Genomic DNA, 19,616 nt, shown 5'->3' on the forward strand with positions numbered 1-19,616 from the left:
GCACCTGTGTCTAACCTAAACAATGACCTACGGGGTGACCTAGCCGGCCAAGGTCCCATTGCTCGTCGATTTACGCAAGCGAGCACCAGAAATACTTCTATTTTTCCCGCAAAAATGCCAGTTGATTTTTCCTTTTTGCGTAGGACATTGTGTGAGTATCAAATTTTTCTTCGAAAGACCATCTCAGGAACTAGGTGATTTTTTTGAATTTAAAAATTTAGTTTGTTCTTGAATAATGTACAAGAAAACAGGGAATAATCCTGGGGAAGCACTTAAATTTTTGCGTATCTGTAATTTGTATCCTCGAAGCTCTCCGGAACCAATTTCCATCCCGCTTCCATCTCTTCCGTCAGCTAAACAATTAGCATAATCGCACATGCACGTCACCATAGAGAATGCCCGCATAAAGAACAGCGGCTGAAGTGAACACTGATTCATTAGTCTTCCTCAAAATGACGAAGTTACTGCTATGACTCGTCCCTTCCGTATTTATTCCTCAGGATGGGATCAAAAACGTCGAAAGAAGACAAAGCCAGTAAGTTTTTTTTTTCTTCTGTGAAATATTTTGTAATTCCTAAGATTTGTATGTTTACACTAGTAAAGAGTCATTGCTTAAATTTCTAGAAAAAGTTGTTTTAAAAAATGAAAATTTCAATTAAATTTCGAGAAATTTAAAAAGTAAATTCATGCAGCTCTAGTACGGTGATGTAAAATTTCCAACTCAAGAATTTTTTGGACTCTCTGTTGTTGTTCGCTGCTTTTTCGGGAAAACGGAAAAAACAGGAGAATTTGATTCCAATTGCGTTCAAATATTAACGAGAATGTCTGCAGTGTTGTTTAATTTCCTGTAGAATTGTGCAATTTGTCTCAAAAATAATAATTTGTTGCTAAAAATGTATGCTTTGAGCGATTATGTGCTTTAACGATTTCTTGATGGAGTAATTTTGACGCAAATATTATATTTATTAATTGTACTATATTAAGAATACCCCAAACGATTGCATTTTCCTCTAAACAATGAAAAATAAGAGAAAAAATAGAAGTGAAAAGTAGGAGTTTCTCCAAGATCTAATTGCTTTCAATTCTTTTTTTACGGTTAAATTTTTCCATCAACCAACGTCAAATGAAAGAGTAATCAAAGTAAGAGATAAAGATTCCTTTAAGTTTTCCCAAATCCTCCCGTTTTTACAGCAAACACCTAAGATTCGGTTAAAGAGAAAATAGGGGCCTCTCTTCGCATCACGATTGGTTTAGTCAAGCTAAAATAACTTGAAACTTGGTGTATATTTTCGTATGCGGTGCGGTAAAGCTATAATCCGAAGTGCTTAGAATCCGGAGAACCTTGCTAGCTGCACTCGCTCGCCGAGTGAGGCTAACAATGATCCAATCTAGAGAACAACCGCCGATAGCTGCACTGCGCCTTTCGAACGCCGCCGCCTACGCAAATGCACCAAACTCCACGTCGTTTTGACCGGACTGTAATCACTAATGACACCACCTGCTCTTGACATATGCAAGGAAAAAAGCGCACTAAAAACCGTAAGTGTTCTAAGCATAAACAACTTTCGAATTCTCGAATGAAAAAAGTTATTAGCAATTTGAGGTTGTTCTGATTTTAGTGCATTGTCGCTCGGATTACGTAATTCCGGAAGCCATAGTCACTGTTCAGTACAGTTCCCAGTCTAAAATTCACTATCCCCGTGCTGGATTCAGTTGTGCTTCCCCTGGACTTACGGTCGGGTCAAAACGACCTGAACCCTGGTTGCGCCTGCGGTTACAATCGGGTGAGAGTCTAGCTACTTCCAGTGTGACTTACCTCTTACTTACCAAGAGCTACTGAGAGTCTCTTATCGAATACACAGTCGGTTACACAAATGCACTAGGTTTCAGTTTGTTTTAAGCCAACTGTACGGTAGTCTGCGGTGAGCGACTTTCCCTTAACTCTCTCCTCTAGCCACAATCCACCCGCTAACTAACTACACGGTAATGTTGTAGTCACCTGCCGGAACTCATAGTTTGGAACTGCGCAACATTTTTGCTGTTGCGTACACGGTTGCGCTCGAAGTGTAGACCGAATGGGATCTCTTTACAGTCTCATTGCTGCGGGGCAAGGTCCCACCTTGATTCCAACCACTTTATCCACCGCGCGGCTTCGAACGCAGCTGCTTACGCAACTGCACCGTGTTTCATGTCGTTTTGACAAAAATTTACGAACGCTCCCACTTTCTTCGTTTATTACTTGCATTTCATATATTCATATAAACATGTATTTCATTTCTTCGTCTATTATTTGCATCTTTTCTTAATTCTAGTGTCACCATTGAGCAGCTGGGGAGGTTCATTTGACGATCTCATTTGTGGTGATGGCAAAATTTGTGGAGGTAAGGATTCAATAGGGTAGCCTCGGGGAGAACGTTACAAGCTAATGAAATCTCCAGATCGATGGACGCCAATTCCAAGCAGGGAATCATCTCCTATCATGGAAAATTTTCAGCGAAGTAGAAGTGCCGCATCATTTAAACGAATGACTACTGGTAATCTTTTAGTGTAGTCTCTCGTTTTCATAACACTTCGATCTAAGTGTCAATAAACATTTCAGACTATGATGATGACTTTGAAGTGATAAGACAACAGCCTTTGCCTATGGACCCGTACGATCTGAGGTAATGATTTTTCCCATAGAAATTTAGACGTGCGATAAAAGTTTTCACGGGTAAAATGTGGTGGGGAGATGGGCACTTAGCCGCGCTTTCATTTCTGGAAGTGAACGACTAAGGCAGTCAGGGGAAGAAAACCTAAACATTAGTCTTAGAGGATCTGTGACATGTAGGCCAAAACTATGTACTAAGAGAAAAAACGAAGATAGAGCTTACAGAAACAAAACTGGATGAGTGCTCGCATCCTGACCCACCCCAAACTGCACTTTTTCCAGTTTTAACAGCATTAAAGGATAAAATTAAAGTTTCTGGCGTTAATCAATCCGCTTGGGATGCGCCCCCACGTTCACTTCAATTCAGAATCGCTTGAAGTTTACGAACATGTAACTGGCCCATATAATAACTTGCGGGGGCTAGCCGATGTGTCAAGTCAGTGTTTTTATCCTCCCAGACAAGTCTGGTACCAATTTATCGACCCCGGAGGGATGAAAGGCTTGGTGGGCACTTAGGCGGATTCGAACCTCCTATCGATCGTGCAGGAAGCGGAACCTCTATCCGCTACACCACACCCGCCCTTTAACAGCATTAGATTTGCAAAATGCACTTTTTAACCTATAAATGATGAAACCGACCTGATGTTCGGTGCAAGTGCACAAGTGGCTGCGGTTGGCATGGCGCGCTGGCGCTAACGGTTGCGATCCTCATTCGTGGTAGTAGGACTTGGATAAAATGTAGTTTGAGGCAAGGGGGAGAGGGAAAGAAGGAGGAAGCGCTCAGTGACGATCTCATTTCTGCAAGTAAGTAACTAAATCAGTTGGGGCCTAAGACCTAAGTATTAGTCTAAGAGGATCTATGACATGTGAGCTAAAGTTACTAAGAGAAAAAGTAAGATAGAGCCTCCAGGGCGCTACTGGCACCCCAACTACAGTTTCCTTTAGGACGTTAGCGATGAGTGGAGCTAGGAAGAGTTTTTAATTCGAACCGCTGCTAGATCCACTCAGCCGCTCCGAACGTAGCCGCTTACCAAACCACACCAAGCTTTAGGTCGTTTTGAACCGACTATACTGACACTTGTATATTTCGTTGTATCAAACGGAACGGATCCATGGAACTATCTAGTGTATTTGTTGATTTTTTTTGGGTTGTTGAATAGAGAAAGAATCGTTCAGACAGTTCATTGAGTAACAAATTTCTCTTTGTAAATGACTACTCGTAGAACCCCAATGGAAATTATGGACTTGGATCGACCTCTTACTACTAACCGCCGTGACTACATGCCGCATAGCTACACCACTCCTGATCTGCAGCCGGGTTTGTGAACATATTTTGATTTCAATGTTCAGAATAATCCAACATTAATTCAGTTCCATCTAAGAGAAGAAAGAAGAGGAAGAAACCAAAGACAGAAGCAAATTGTAAGGAAACATTTCCTAGTAGTCAGATATTGTTAACAATTGCAGTTTTGTTACGAATGAAAGCTCTAGAAGAAATTCGTACAGATTATAGTAGCGTCAAAACGACAAGAGGTACGGTGCAATTGCGTACGCGGCTTCCCTCGAGGCGGTGTTGTGGAGCGTAGCGGTTAGGAGCGTGCTGAAACCCTTGCTGGCACCACCCATCGCTGCAGTTTCTCGGTCCCAACTGCTCCGTCCCGAGCCGTTTTGAGCGCTAATGCACCGTGCTTCATGTCGTTTTGACCCGGCTATACATCGTAATTGTAACTGGTTTACTTGGTTGGTTTTTTCTTCTTTTTTACGAGGGTATCCGGTTTTCAGCGTTTCCCGTCACCCCAATTCAGATTTTCATCGAAAACAGGAAAGCAGTGGAAATTGGTGAGTCACGCATTGTTTTTGATTAGATGTGATGAATAGACTCTCCTGAACAGCAAACTAATCGTTGCAGATCCTCGAAATCCAAGCAGGACCATTATTCGTCTTGATGGAACATCAGCCAGGAAGCCAGGTCAGTCTACAGTCGCGCCGAAATGACATTAGGCACGATGCAGTTGCGCAAGCCCTTGCCCTCGAAGCGGTGCGGTAGAGCGTAGCGGTTGGTATCGACGGGGAGTCTTTGCTAAGACCATTTTTGGCTGCAGTTCGTTATGGTCCCACCTTGATTCCGACCTCTTTCTCTACCGCACCGCTTCCAACGCAGCCGCTTACGCAACTCCACCGTACTTCTCGTCGTTTTGATTCTACTATAAACACCTTGATCGCCATGATTCCCGTTGTTTTTCAAATTAAATTAAAATTTTTGGAAGTTAGACTGATAGTCCATGGCCTCTTTTGAGCCTAAAACTCTTGCAACTCTTTCATCAGTAATTCTCGATTTTGAGATTATTCCAAGACATTCCTTACTGTAGGATAACACTTTCTTTTTTTTTCTTGTAGTGCAAACATTGAATAACGTGAGTTCCTATCGACATCGATCTATTTCTGAGCCTCAAAACCGCAGACGCATGGCTCCAATCTCATATAAAGGACACTGGAAGAGAAAAAGGTGCAACTAGAATTTTGAGTGTTAGATTCCCTCTATCACTGGTTATTACAGTCTTCATCGTAACCCAGTTGTTCTCACAAGGACCACTTCGATGTTTGCTAGATCGACGACAAATTCGGAGGTATGCTATAGTTTTCGCCGAATGTGTTCGCCCGGGTGACCGCGACGCGCCTGCCGCTCTTCCTCCACTTTGCACAGTTCTTTTCCCATCTGCCCTGCTCCAATCGAGGATGCGTCGCGGTTGCCTGGTTGAACAGACTTCACGAAAATGTAGGAATCTTTGTTGGTCTGATTAATATGGGATTTCTGGATATATGAATAAGACTTTACAGAACACAAACACGACGTCGTTACGGAGCACACGCAGAGTTGTACCGCCACGTTATCTACGTCCATTTGCGATCCCACCTCCTCAGCCATTCCGGATCCGTGCTCTTCCAGATCAGCCTTATCATCGCATCCGCACGGCTACCCATCCGCATTTATAGCATTGGAGAGTGGAACCAACTACTCAAAGATTCAGCAATGTACAGAATTTTTAGAAGTAAAGTGCCCTCGTTGATAAATACGACAACGAATTGTATGTGTTTACAAACCTTTTAGTTGTCCAAACTCTTCTTTTTTTTCGAGAATTTATCGTCATTAACCGTTATTGTCATTTGTCCTATATGTTGTGAAATTACGGACATTAGTACTGAAATATACTATGCCGCACGAGTTGCTACACAGAACTCCCATTACGAAGAAATGAGTGTTTGGTGATCCAGTGAGATCTTGGAGAATTGAGGGGCGCTCATTTTAATAATCTACACCGTGAACTCCATATTTTCCATGAGGTTTCGACATTGCGTTAACTTTGTGATATATAGTCGGGTCAAAACGACATGAAACACAGACCGCTGCGCAAGCGGCCGCGCTCGGGAGCGGTGGGGTAGAGACAGCGGTTGGAATCGAAGTGGGACCATGGCGAACAGCAGAGGTGTGTGGCGGTAGCGTGGATCCTTACACGATTCCAATCGCTACGCTCCACCGCTCTGCTCTGAGCGCAGCCGCTTGCGCAAATGTCCGTGTTTCATGTCGTTTTGATCCGACTATATAACAGTGTCAAAAGTACATGAAGATCGTACGCAATTGCATACGCTGCTTCTCTCGAGGCGCTTCAGTGGAGCGTAGCGGATAGGAGCGTGGTGAAACCCTTGCTAAATCCACCCATCGGTACAGGTGCTGCTGGTTCATACTACTGCTTTCATCGCGCGCCGATTTGAGCGCGTACGCAAATGCACTGCAACCACAACACTCGTGATTTATAGTCGGGTCAATACGACATGAAGCACGGACATTTGAGCAAGCGGCTGTGCTCGAAGCGGAGAGGCGGAGCGTAGCTGTTGGGATCGCGTAAGGACCCTCACTGCGGCCACTCACCTTTGCACTTCGCCATGGTCCCACCTCGATTCCAACCGCTGTCTCGACCGCACCGCTTCCGAGCGCGGTGACTTACGTAACGGTCCGTGCTTCATGTCGTTTTGACCCAACTATATGTCGTTTTCACCCGACTATGCACTGCCTTTAAGCATAGAAGGAGCGTCCGCCGCGCAGACGCGTCGCCCTCGCGTGTGTGAACAGATTTCGCGGCGATTACACGAAGATTCTACCTTCTTACGGCGAAAACGCTAATATGCTATGGTCGGGTCAAACTACGGACTTAAAACTCTGGGGGTTGGCGGTTTACGCAACCGAGCCGTTTTGATTCGGCTGTATGTTCACTGCTGATGCTTTACAGACGCAGTGCCTGTGAAGTGGTGTACTGTTGTGATTTATTCTGATTATCGAATACAGGTTTGTACCTGTTTACTCCTAAGCAAACACCTAAGGACATCTTTCTTATTTGCGGTAAAAAGTAGTTGGGGGGGGAAGCAATCAGTGGCGTCCTTATTTCTCGAAGAAAATAAATGGACCAGTCAGGGCCTCACAACCTAAGCATTAGTCTTAAAGGAGCTATGACATGTAAGCTAAAGTTACTGAGAGAAAAAATAAGAAATAAGGGCGCCACTGAAGGGAAAATGTGGTTAGGGGGGACACTTAGTGGTGCCCTTATTTCCCGAAGCTCTAACCTACTTTTCTCCTTTAGTAACTTTAGTTTACATGTCATAGATCCTTAAAGACTAATGCCTACTGGACCTTAGGGCCCGGGACTGATTTGATTATTTACTTCGAGAAATAAGGGCGCCACTGAGTGCCTCCTCCCTTCTCCTCCTCCCTTTGCGAAAATTCCACGAATGCTTATTCTAATTTGTTGTACGATGTAAATGATTAGGTTACAGCATGTTTAAACTGTGCACTCTCAATCTGGATGCATGTGAAATTTTTCGTATCGAGATCAATCAAAGTGTCAATGGCAGATCTGCGGCACCTCATGGTATTCAACAAAAAATATGCAGGTGAGCAAAATCCAAAGAATTTGATGTCATTTCTTTTTATTTTCTTCGTCTTTGTTCTATATAGTTACGCCTCTGAAGCATATCTCCAACAAGGTTCAGCGAAACCGTTGCAAGAATATGTTCCGTCAAAAGAGTATTATTAACGTTTCTAAAGGGACAATTGAAGTTGGAGCTGTTCTTATTCATATTACCAGGATGAAAGTATCATCCAGATCAGAAAGAAACTTTGCATTTTCTTTTTTTCTCCTTTTTTTCTGGTGCCATAGAGTTACTAGTATAACATAACGCTGGTCGAACTTCATTCTGTGTCTTCCTTTCGTCTCTGCCCTCTTCTGTGCTTCCATTTTTACGTTAAAAAAAAACGTGATGCTAAATATTCAGGTGTTTATGAGTGGAGATATTAAATTTTGTGCTATCGCTACACCTTGAGAACAACAGGTGAACTCGCAAGTGCAGAACATCCAATCCCTTACAAAATCAATACGAAATCTAAATCTCCCCCCACCCGTGGACTGTCTCAACACCATGAAATTCCGGAATGAAAATCTCTGAGTATCCTGCACAGAAGCAAGCAGATTTCGGTTAAATCACAACTAACTAATTAAGTTTTTATGTGATTTTTCGAGTAACTACAACAATTCCAGAGATTTCCTATCGGTATTCGCACCTTCCGGAGCACTTGTAGCCCCTCAACGGGATCTGAAAGAAATCATCGTACTCGCTTCTACTGACTTTTTCAAAGGGACAGAATTTCATTCTTGGCTCCAGAAGGAATGTTTGGAAGTATGCATTTTTTTCTTCTCTCTTTGTTTTTCTGTAATTGATCTTGCTTTGCTGACAAAGAGCTGTTATTGTAGGTCAAGCAGAACAATCGCGCTGACACCCATTCAGTAGAGGAATGTCTTCGTTACTCGATAGTCGTCTGGCTTGAACCACATCATTACTATAGATGTGGTAAGGCGCTGCTGAAAGGACCATTCCTAGAACCAGAGGTTCAGCAAGCAGTTCGGATATGTGAGTCTTCTTTATATGTGTCTATAAAATTCTGGAATTTCTGTGGTTTATGATAGATGCATTTTAAGCGTTTGCAGTTTACTGCACATCTTGTGGGGATCTTTTTCTGCGAGTTACTCCCGAAATAGTTCGCCTATTCCGACTTGAAACGTGGGAACTCGACGAGCCACCAACCGGACGCAAATGGGTTTACTGTCTTCCGAAGTATGTTGAAATAGCAGTAGAATAGATAGGAGCATGGCAAAAGCAATTTTGCCCGAATCTTCTGTATCTAATCAATTTCAAACAGTTTCTTGTTGGTTTCGCATGCTCCCTTGCGTTTTCCCGCATTTGAAATTGTTTCATTGTCTTGAAAGTGGCAGGTGAGAAGGATGCCGTTAAAGAACGGAAACACGCAGAGATGCTCGCTTCAAGCAAAATTGGTCTTCGACTCAAAGGATGTGAAAGATCAGTGAATTACCGCGAAGGATGCTCGCTCACACCGGAGAAATACCGCCGGGCTATAATAAAGTCAGAACGACATGAAGCTCGGTGCAATTGCGTAAGCGGTTGCGCTCGAAGCGGCGCGATGGAGCTAGCGATTGAGATCGAGTTGGAACCATCGCGAACTGCAGTGATGAGAGGTCCTAGCAAGGATCTCAAGGATCTCTGCCAATCATTACCGCTACGCTCCCCCGCACCGCGCAGCCGCTTACGCAAACTGCACCGAGCATTGTTTTTACACTACTATAACTGTTCTCCGTCGAAATGCAACATACTCAACATGCGAAGTAAACGATGGATGTATATATCTTACTTAATCACTAGTGCAAAGTATGAGTTTGCATAAAGGCGAATATAGTATGAGTGAAAGATATTGGAAGTGGAATTTCCGCTCGTTAATCCCATATTAGTGATAAGAAGTTGTGTTAAGGGAATTAAGCAGTGTTACTCTTGCAGGATCTTGGAAATATCTATTCCAGAAAGAGGAACATCTATTTACCAAGTGTGTGAAACTGAAAGTAGTAGGGTTACAGACGTTTCATCCGGACTTACTTTCTCTCTACATTCCATTGGCTAATAGTACACTATGTTGAAGGAAAGGAAAATGTACCCAGAAGCTGTCCTTAGAGTCCAATCCATTTGTGTATGCTACGTGATGCCAGTGCTATCGAATTTCCTTCGGTATGAGCTTCCGTTTCTGACTTTCTGTCTGTTCCATCTTTGATAATCATTAACACGGGGTTCTTTCATAATCAAATTCTTCTTCTCTTCTTCCGTGCATATGTGCTTTTTTGTTTAAAAAAGCGCGCAATTGCAGTTTGATTCCAAAACCTTGTTCATAACACTTTTGTTTTACACTGGCAAGGTGGTTGTTATACTAAAGATAGATGCATCTGGTTGTCCCCAATATTCCGAGGTTTTGGCCCCCGGACCTCATACTTCCAACTACCAAAAATAGAAATCTTCTTCATTCAGTGCCATTATCTTTGGCAGACACACCATACTATAATGATGTAGTGGTGACCTCGCTCTTTGCAGTGGGTGCCAAGCGATAAGCGTCAGAAGTATCTGCGTAGGACGGTGGGTAGGAAACATGCGAACTTTTATGCCTTTGATGTCGCTCAGAGTGAAGCTCTCATTCCATACGGCGGCTAATAATTGTGTCATCCTCGAGGCAGAATCTCCCTGAAATATGTACCTTATCTGCACGTGAAAGAGCTCGCTGTCTAAGTCAAATGTTTCCTTATGAATAGCTAAAGGGACATTTTACAACATTAGTTTCGGCTTCGGCGAATACAAAGTAATTGACAGGTGAGACGACTAAATTTCTGTATGAAAATGAAATATCTGCATTTGAGCTGCTTTCACTTCTTTTTCATTTTCTTTGTTGTATTTTTCAGTCACCTATATTATTATCTGGCAGATTCATTCTTATTTTCTGTTCGAACACTGAGTGTTGTTAGTTTGGTGATACGATTGTTTTGCATTCACTTCCGAGATGCATCTGGGACACATTGTGGATTTCCAGCAACTTCAATAGCTTTTTGGATGCAACATCTGGCGTCATTCCTTCCACAAAGAACCAGTGCATTTTGATGGGATTCCAACACAGTGATTCGTCGATGCTAGTGTCGATAATCTCTCACGTATAGAAAATATGAAGAATTCGTATAAAGATTATCTCTCGTCTAGATTATTTCTTATCTTATTCCTGTTGTTGTTTTTATGAAAGGAATTCGTATATTTCAAGACGCCTACATACTTTTTTTTGTCTAGTTAGTGTTGTTATGTTTTCTTTATGAATGAGTCTAACTTGTAATATTTACTTTGAGTCACTTGTAACTCTGAAAAGAATTTTTTTTAGAGAAGACACATTTCTTATATACAGTATCAGAAATAGTCCTACTGTTGTTTATGGTGGAAAAGAGCGGTAGCAGTTCAACGTTTCTTATTCTTTACTTTTTCTCTCCTGTTTTTTTTTGCAGATTTTGCCCATAAGCGCCTCTAAAGAAATCTGTCGTCACCTCATTGCTGAGTTACTTGTTAGAAGCGCCACTTCTCCAATTTTGTTTGCTGATTAGTTTCGTTAACTAAAGCTCTAATTCAGTGCATCTTCAAAAGTCCTTTAAAAGTAAGACCGGTTCGAAATCAGTAAATAGTTAAGCCAATATAGAATAAGCTCTTATTCCGTCTGTGCTTACGTCTTCAAATTCCCGCGAAATCATTTGTTGTTAGGAAATTGTGTCGATTCTTCTGCTGAATTTTGTGAGGTATTGTTTTAATTTTCAAGTGTGAAATTATTCGTAGCCATCAAATATCTGGCATTCCCATGAGTTACAACCAAACGATGTCACACCGACTTGTGTGATTCACACAATCGATGCGTTAGGCGTGTACGCTTCGATCTTTCACATATTTGTAGACGTATGCTTTGTTTTTTGCCGACGTTATCGTGGGAGTTGTGCTTATTATTCCGCCCCTTGTGTTGTGGCTCACTTTATAGCATTTGGTATTGGTGATACATGATAGATAGTTGGATGATGTTAAAGATTTCATTCTAATGTTTTTAAAATTAGATTGTTGTCGTCTTTGTGCTGTTTCTTAAGTGCCGCTTTAATGTAGAAGCCGAAAATTTGGTAACATTTCGCTCCAAGCTTTTGTTCGTATGTTCTTCATAACATGGAATAGTTTCATAACATGTATGTATGCATAAGAATCTTCAAAACTTTGCAGTAGAACGATTCCAATGAGTGCTGAGGACATATAGACTTCACATTTTTACTATCTCTTTTTAAACCAATGCGTGATTATTATTGATGCGCATGGATTTGGATTAGATTATCCGCGATGTTTCGGGCTCATTTAGAAAGATCAATGTCCGCTGTAATAATCACGAGATAGGAGTATTTATTGGTTGCTTGCTGGAAACTGCGCAATCTCGCAGTGTGTGCCGTCAAGTATCTGTTTGTTTGTATTCATGGATTATCTCAGCTCACCCGCAGTCGTACAGTTATATCCTCTTCCTTTGTTCATTCTTTTCCTTCTTTCTGTCTACAATCAAAGCAGTTAAGAAATATGGTAGAAGTCTATGTTTACATTGCTTTTGCTTATTTTCTCCTTCCTTTACTTCTTTTTCTTTTCCGACACAATTGTTGTGCGTTTAAAAAGGAACTTTTGCTTCAAATTGTTGTTACCCGTATCACTAATGCACTTTCATTTGTTGGTACTAAGGATGTACTATCATGTGTTTGCATAAGATTGCGTTGTCAATGGGCGACGTCTACTTTGCGTAGGCATTTCTAGTAACCGTCAAAATCCTGGCTTCTGCTTCAGAAATGTTTTTTTTTTTATATTGAAATATTTCTCTTCGTTTTTTCGCTTTACTCTTAGTTTAGTCAAGTATATTGTAATAAGTGATGTAATAACTTTTGTAATTGATTCTTAGTGTGGCTTGAAGAATTAGATGCATGTCACTGTGCGAAACTAACGAGACCCATGGATTATCAGAAAAACCGAAATGCTTGATAACAAACCGTCTTTTTGGAGGAGCACCTAGTTGATTTTTCTTTTCAAAAAAAAAAGAGAAAAAACTTCAAATTAGTTTTGGTAAACAAGTTACAGTCATTTCCAATGGATACCAGCCAAGAAACAGCATATACATGCGAATCGAAGCGAAATGAAGCACGGTGTAGTTGCGCAAGCATCTGCACTCGAAGCGGCGCAGATGGCGCTTGAATTGGGGTGGGACCAACCTTAACTGCAGCGATAGATGATGCTGGTAAGCGTGCTAACCGCTACGCTCTTCCGAGCCGCTTTGAGCGCATCCGCTTACGCAACTGCACAGAGCTTCATACCGTTTTTACCCTACTATAGACATCATTGAAAAAAACCTAGTCAATTTGGTGAATATATGCTCACATTTTTCATCTTCGCACACTTGCGAGTGCCTTTTTATTATTATTTGAATTATTTTTTTATTCTTTTCGTTCCTTCTTCTTTTTAAGATTATTTTTGCGATATAATACCTTTATTGTGAGAATTGGATACAATCAAAGATCTCAGGCATTACATAAAGTAACATGTTGTTAGTTAAAGGCGCGTATCACGAAATTGACGACGTTGTGCACAAATGTAGAGTTCCGGATCCATATTACGAATATGAACGTAGCCCCACTCTGCTGCATCCTGTAGTCTGCCTGAAAAACGGCGCCGAAACAGTGTTTGTTTCTACCAGCTACGTGAAAAAGCGTCTCTCTCGTGCACGCGCCGGTTTCCTCAGCAGTTTATTCATTGATTCTGCTTGAAAAGGCTGACAAAAGAACCTCATTGATCTTCAACCGCTCGCCGGTGGACGCGGCGCGTAGACAAGGGTTTCGCGTCTTTTCCTACGTCGTAGGGACAAGCGCCGTTCCCACGCCAGGACGATAAGGGGGGATTGAGCAAGACCACAATCATAGTCGTAATCTACGTATATTTCTAATCTATATCTCTAATCTACTTTTGTCCAAAGAGAATCCAACATTTGTTCAGTTTTGTGATACGTTGCCTATAATACATTTACAGAATATTAGCACTTTTTTTAGACTCGGCAGAGGACAACTGGTAGAAAAGCATAGTCGTCTTCCCCCGGACTGTGGATTCGCCACTTATGGGGAGATGAGAGCATACTGGAAGAATTGTGTACGTGTTTTGTCCTCCAGGCTCCAATATTAATTAAATCTGTTTTTCCCCAAAGAAAAAAAAGAATAGAAGAAGGGAGTAAACTCGTGATAAAAAATAACCACTTCTCTAATTATTTTCATTCATACTGGTTTTGAAGAAGAATATTTTTAGTAGGAAAGTGGTTTGATAAGACCTTTTTCGGTAAACTCGTAAACTTCGCAAACTTTCCCAGTAAGTCATATGATACTCATAGTGCATATAGCCATATGAATAAAGGAAGTATTTTGATTTATGTAGTCTGCTAATTTTTTGTGCGAAACTGTTCAAGTTACGAATATGTCTTTCTTCCAGTACGGTTACGACTTACCTTTGGCTGAATCCGAACACTATTATGACGTATGGTTTAACGGTATAAACAATTCATTCTTGTAAGTTTATCATTTAACCATGGACCAAAAAATGTACGATCAACATGTGTTGCCTTCAGATATCCAGATTATTGTGTAATGTCATCAGAGCCTGTGTCTATCCAGTTTCGAGATGAGTACACCATGACACGTCTTGCCTCAGAAGAATTCTGCAATGTTTTTGCTTCCACTGAGCATAGAATATGTGGAGAAAAAGCTTACAGTGGGTGACATAGTGTACTCTTTATCTATCTACTACTGATTCTGCTACATATATATTTCTTTGAGTGGTTGCTGCTGATCCCAAACTTATAAAATTGTCTGTTCTCCCTACTGGATCTAGTTCTCGTAGACGAAAAATTGCCTCTAACGTGGTAGGTAGTCCAACGTAAAATAATTTGTTCGAACAAATTCGTTGTTATTTTTTTCTTCATATTGTCGTAGTAACGAGTGGTATTCATTTGCTTTCCTTTAGGATTTGTATCAGCCTCGAGAAAAAGAAACTTTTCCAGTGGACATACCACATGTGAACGGTGTAAACGTCAAAGGTAGAGTCTAAATCTATACTGGTACTACGCTTTGAAATTTTTAAATATGAAAGTCTGATATTTTGATGCATAGCAAAGTACTCTTTTTTTAAGTGCTGTCGCACTATCAATGTCCACTGCTTTTTATGCATAATGTTGCAACAGCTGCACCCATAGCTTGTGTATTTGTTGTCAGCTGTCAGTCTCCACAGTATTGGTTGTTCCGCGTTAACTAACGCCAGCCACCTAGATTTTTATCGAACTTTATTCATTGTTAGTTAAAGTGATCGTATTTGTTATTCTATTGTTCTATTTTTCGATTTGCTTTATAACATGTACTTTCTGTTACTTGGTTTTCTTTCTCAATATTTTCCCGGAATTTTATCAATTATCTTACTACGATAGTAACGAATTTGTGTTTTTTTTTATGTTCGTGCTGAAGGTTCATTCTTCAGATGAGAAATCTGAAACCTATGGAAAACAAAACCAAGTATCAGCTGCACCAGCGACTAAGTTTGGTAAAATACGGAAATCTTTTCCTCTTCCTATAGAAAAGGTATGTGTGTTGATTTGTTTATTCGTCGTCATGGTTAAAAAAATTTCATGTTTAAGAAAAGGATGTCCGCAGCGGCATCCACAACAGCTCAGAATTCGCAGAAACTGCTATTTGAAATGCCGGGGGTGAGTTACTTTCCTTTACAAGTCTCCGTAATCACCCTATGGGCACGCTTCGGATTTCCTTAGTCATGAATTCCGTATTAAATCGATATTATTTATTGACGCCTCAGTTACTGCTGTTAAGCTATAAAAGAGAGATATGAAGGGAAGATTGCTCTTTTTTCTACATAGTTCTTAAAGTTCTTAGTTTCCTTTCGATTTTTCGTTGTTAATGACTGGGGCACCATTATTATTATGTGTTTGCGTGTGAAAAGCGAAACATCCACCCACCGTCAATGAGACGTGCTTGCTCATAGTTTTTTTTTTCTCTAGTTTAACGCAATTTGTTCAAACAAACCGTGATGCCAACTGGCTCTCGTTAGTAGTCCTGGTTTACAGTTCCGTCGCTTTTAAACTCGGTGGTTTCTATGTGACCCTTAATCTTCCGATTTTATGGAATTAAATGAAGGAAGATAGATCCAAAATAATCCATATAATCTTCCTCCCAGAATCTTCCAAATGAAATATAGTACTTATTCGGGTCCAGAACTTTTTAGGGGAACAAACCGATTTGCTGCTTAAGCTTTTTTTTCCTGATTTTTGATGTTGTGACTAATATTTTATCTCCAAAAATTCTTCTGAAACGGGTGAACGTTGTGAAGTTGTCTTTCATTCTATCATTTGACTTGTTTCGAAAATCCGTCTTATGGAAAAGACATGGTTACGACATTATTTGTTTGTTTTTTTTTTGTTTTTAGGTAACTTCCAAATCCACGCCTAGTCGTAAACGAAGAATCAATGTAGAATAATGTTAGACCTCGAAAGATTGGATCCATTTGAGGTCAAGTGCCTTCTGCTTTGGCTTCTACTTCTTCACGTCTCCGCTATTTTTTTTTTCAATTTCAACATTGAGTTGTGGAGATATTATACGCCTTAGGAATTCATCTTTATTAAATCAGTTTTTGTTATGATTAGCTTCTATTCTTAAAGTGTTTGTGTGTTTAGAAATCCATGAAGTCATTGCTCTCATATTGTGTAGGTTATAAATTGAAGTTTGTTTTTGTTTCTCGCTGTATGTTTAGGCATTGATATCATTCTTGTTCTGATTTATCCTCGCTTTTTAAAGGTACTTTGAGTCCGTTCCCACAATTCTTGAACGCCTCCTAAATTCCTTGTGATATTGCTTTTTTCTGTGTGTTTTTTGTGCCTTTTCAAATGGTTCTCTGGGTTGGACTAGCTGCTCGTCTAACACTTCAAAATTTACAGTTTTAAGTTTCCATCTAAGTGTTCAAGACACATAGTTTGCTAACACGCCACCAATTTATACATATGTTTGCTTTCACTTATTCAATATGTTATTTTGACGAGTTTCTTGTCCATCCATTGGAAATGTGATATATTGAGCGTCTTTGTTTGTTGTTTTGTGTTTTTTTCTGTAGCTGTAAATGAAGTGTGTTGCGTGCTGACACGACCCCAAAAGCATTAGTTGTTCCGAAATGCTGTCGGTGGAGTTCTTTTGGCTGAATTTTCATAGTCAGCCAATTTAAGAAGCAAATAGCTAGTCCATTATTATTCTGGTGGAGGGTCGACTCAACTCGACTTCATGTTCAGAGAGGGTGTTAATCGTGCGCTGCGAGTTGATTCTATTACCACAGCGCTCTGGACAAACTACCATGACACTACGCAATTGGCGGCCACATCAAGCGGATAAGCGCGTCTCATTCACTTGAACTGAGCAGATTGGGTAGTTGAGAGGCGATTGATTGCACATAATGGAAATTGTGTGACATTGAATATTTTCAGTGCATTTCAGAATTTGAATAGTAACGACTTTATGTTAGGCTTGATATGAGGTGATACACTTTCTTTTTCTTTTTTTTTCTTTTTTTTTTTGAAATTTCATCATGAAATGGTTGAGACTTGTTGTCTGCTTCTCCGTTGATTTTACGCTTTCTTCATTAGAACTTCTCCATGTTTTTATTGCTTTTTCCTTAACTAGTCAACCAAGTCAACAAAGTTAAGATCGTATTTCTTGGAGTTCTTGCCTTGCTGCTGTCAGTTGCTGTAATTAGGCATGTCATATTCCTGAAAGTTGGACTCCAAAGAAGAATGTATCAGCTAAATATTTATCCAAGTACTCGGCTTGTATTCATCTCTAGAGGTCTTTTTTGTTACGCCAAAAGAGATTAACCGATATTCTTGCTGCCCTTTATCCTTCAACCTTTAACAGAATGAATTTGTGTTCAGCGACCCGAATTATTCAATAAGTAATCAATGTGCGATGAAATATCCCTCATACATTCGGATGAACAGCGATTACAAAGGCTTATTAGTAGTAAAATTCTTTGTTTACAATAGTTCCTACTGACGATTATCAATACAATTTTAATCTATCTCTTTTGTGATGAATTCTTTGAAAAATTTGATGAGTGTTGAGATGAGAATGAAAATGAGCTTGGACAACCGGTACCGTAATTTCTCGATTTCCCGTCATCTTGCTTAGGGGTTAAAGTTTGGGAATCTGACCTTGATAAAACATCTAACACAAGGATTGCCGACGACTTCTGGTATGAAAATGGAACCGTGCACTCAGTTACTTTGTCTGGAGCGTGTGGAACTTTATAGGCAGCGCGTCACAAATTTGACGATGTTGAGGTCTCACTACGAAAGAATAGAGGTAAGGGCATAATTCACGAATATGGGCGTAGTCACGCTCTATCTATTTACTTATTTTTTCTGAAAACACCCAATATATAAAACGAAAAAAAAAACAAGAAGGAACAGAGCTCACTAGAGTTTCGCCTAAGTTTCATGCAGCAAAAATGGCTCTATTTACCACATTGTGTGCTGAGTTGACAGATTATTCTTCTGCTATATAGGATGAGAAATCCTTACATGACATCCTTTCCCAAAGTCTAGAACGCTACAGTAGAACAACGGTTACCAGTGTTTGGGTGACCAACTTAACCCGGAACGGAGGATTCCGTCATAGATCCTGGGCGAACGAGTGAGGGGACATCAAGCGAAAGAGTTCACTAACCTTGCTATCCTTGAACGGCTAATCACTAATAGGAGGGAGAATAAAGGGGAAAATGTAGTTGGGGTGGGAGGGGGGAGCATTCAGTGGCGCCCTTATTTCTCGAAGCTCTAACTTACTTTTTTTTCTCTTAGTGCTTCTAGGTTACATGCCGTAAATCCCCTAAGACTAATGCTTAGGTCTTAGGGCCCTGACTGATTCAACTTCGAGAAACTTTATTTACTTTGAGAAATAATGGCGCCACCGAGTGCTTCCCTCAACTACATTTTACCCAGAATAAGGACTAATTATATAGAGGAAGTTTGAAAAGGAGCCAGAATTTTCGCCAGCAAGTATTACAAAGAAGCGATTAAAATAATCCTCCCTAGTAATCCGGAAAAAAGCGTGTGAAATAACTCAGTGCAACTTATAACAGAACTTATAACGGTAACGGAAAGAGGAGAATCCGCAACGAGTCTGCAATTGTGCGAGTGGAGCAGTTTCTGTTGTTTATTTGAGTTGTGTTTGTTGGCCTATGGAGGTTCGACAACGATCAAGTTGCCTGTGTTCTATCGCGTAATATGTTGTCTCGGCGGGTGGACAAAGTTATTCAGTGCCCCTATACGATTTTGAGATGGAAAGGAGTTTTGAAGAAGCTAAGCATTTTTGTGGATGCCATTTAAGCAACCCTGACATAGAGTATTAAAGAGAAAAGAAGTTCCCCTACAGTATTCCTTAAGATGCTTAGAGATGAGGATGGATGGAGTGCTAGAACAAAATTTGATCACTCGGTACTCGTCACCGCTTACTCTCATCTATTCGTGAAGAGATCCTAACGTCGTCAATCTCGTGATACGCCGTGTTTAATTCGGATGTACTGGAGCTGAAAATCCCCCACAGTCATGCTTAATTTGAAGAGCAGATGAAGAACCTAATGGAATTGTTGGTAGAATGACTCCACTTTAATGATAGGAACGCTAGTTAGCCTTTACATCTTCTAAGCACTCGATTACAATTTGATGTGCATTGACTCAAAATGGAAGCGGCGCACATTTATTGCTACGAGAGCCCGGTGTCGAAAGATGAGATGAATGCCCGCTTTAAACTAATTGACTAGAGCTGGCTCTTAGTGGCTTTAAAACAGTGAAATAAAGCTGTAAAATTGGACGGAGACTAAGTGCTCTCTAAAAATTCCAGGTGAGCTGTGATTTGATGTTGTACAGTTGGGGGAAAAAAGCAATTGACATCAAGTTTAT

The 19,616-nt window shown here is 40.6% G+C and overlaps 2 protein-coding genes across 6 annotated transcripts; both read left to right on the forward strand.

Moving 5' to 3' along the window:
* Positions 1-501: 501 nt before the first annotated feature.
* On the forward strand, positions 502-5,644 carry RB195_007876 (uncharacterized protein; the record flags this gene model as incomplete). Of its 2 annotated transcripts, none has more annotated exons than XM_064181745.1 (11): positions 502-535; positions 2,313-2,381; positions 2,439-2,534; positions 2,600-2,663; positions 3,874-3,968; positions 4,022-4,183; positions 4,433-4,489; positions 4,560-4,619; positions 5,048-5,156; positions 5,208-5,277; positions 5,489-5,644. In XM_064181745.1, the coding sequence occupies 11 exons, from the start codon at positions 502-504 to the stop codon at positions 5,642-5,644; spliced, it is 972 nt and encodes a 323-aa protein (XP_064038511.1). The 2 variants fall into 2 exon arrangements, with proteins under 2 accessions (XP_064038511.1, XP_064038512.1); XM_064181746.1 differs by having other exon boundaries at positions 4,022-4,072.
* Positions 5,645-7,478: 1,834 nt separating this feature from the next.
* RB195_007877 (uncharacterized protein) lies at positions 7,479-16,153 on the forward strand (the record flags this gene model as incomplete). Of its 4 annotated transcripts, XM_064181750.1 has the most annotated exons (13): positions 7,549-7,594; positions 8,160-8,175; positions 8,239-8,377; positions 8,452-8,608; positions 8,677-8,812; positions 13,675-13,771; positions 14,105-14,181; positions 14,241-14,383; positions 14,449-14,534; positions 14,636-14,708; positions 15,143-15,243; positions 15,300-15,368; positions 16,103-16,153. In XM_064181750.1, 13 exons carry the CDS (start codon positions 7,549-7,551, stop codon positions 16,151-16,153), a joined length of 1,191 nt encoding a protein of 396 aa, XP_064038516.1. The 4 variants fall into 4 exon arrangements, with proteins under 4 accessions (XP_064038513.1, XP_064038514.1, XP_064038515.1 ...); XM_064181747.1 differs by lacking the exon at positions 8,160-8,175 and having other exon boundaries at positions 7,479-7,594; XM_064181749.1 differs by lacking the exon at positions 8,160-8,175 and having other exon boundaries at positions 7,479-7,594; positions 8,686-8,812.
* Between the last annotated feature and the right edge of the window lie 3,463 nt (positions 16,154-19,616).

This window comes from Necator americanus, chromosome I (assembly GCF_031761385.1).
Source record: "Necator americanus strain Aroian chromosome I, whole genome shotgun sequence".
Taxonomy (NCBI): domain Eukaryota; kingdom Metazoa; phylum Nematoda; class Chromadorea; order Rhabditida; family Ancylostomatidae; genus Necator; species Necator americanus.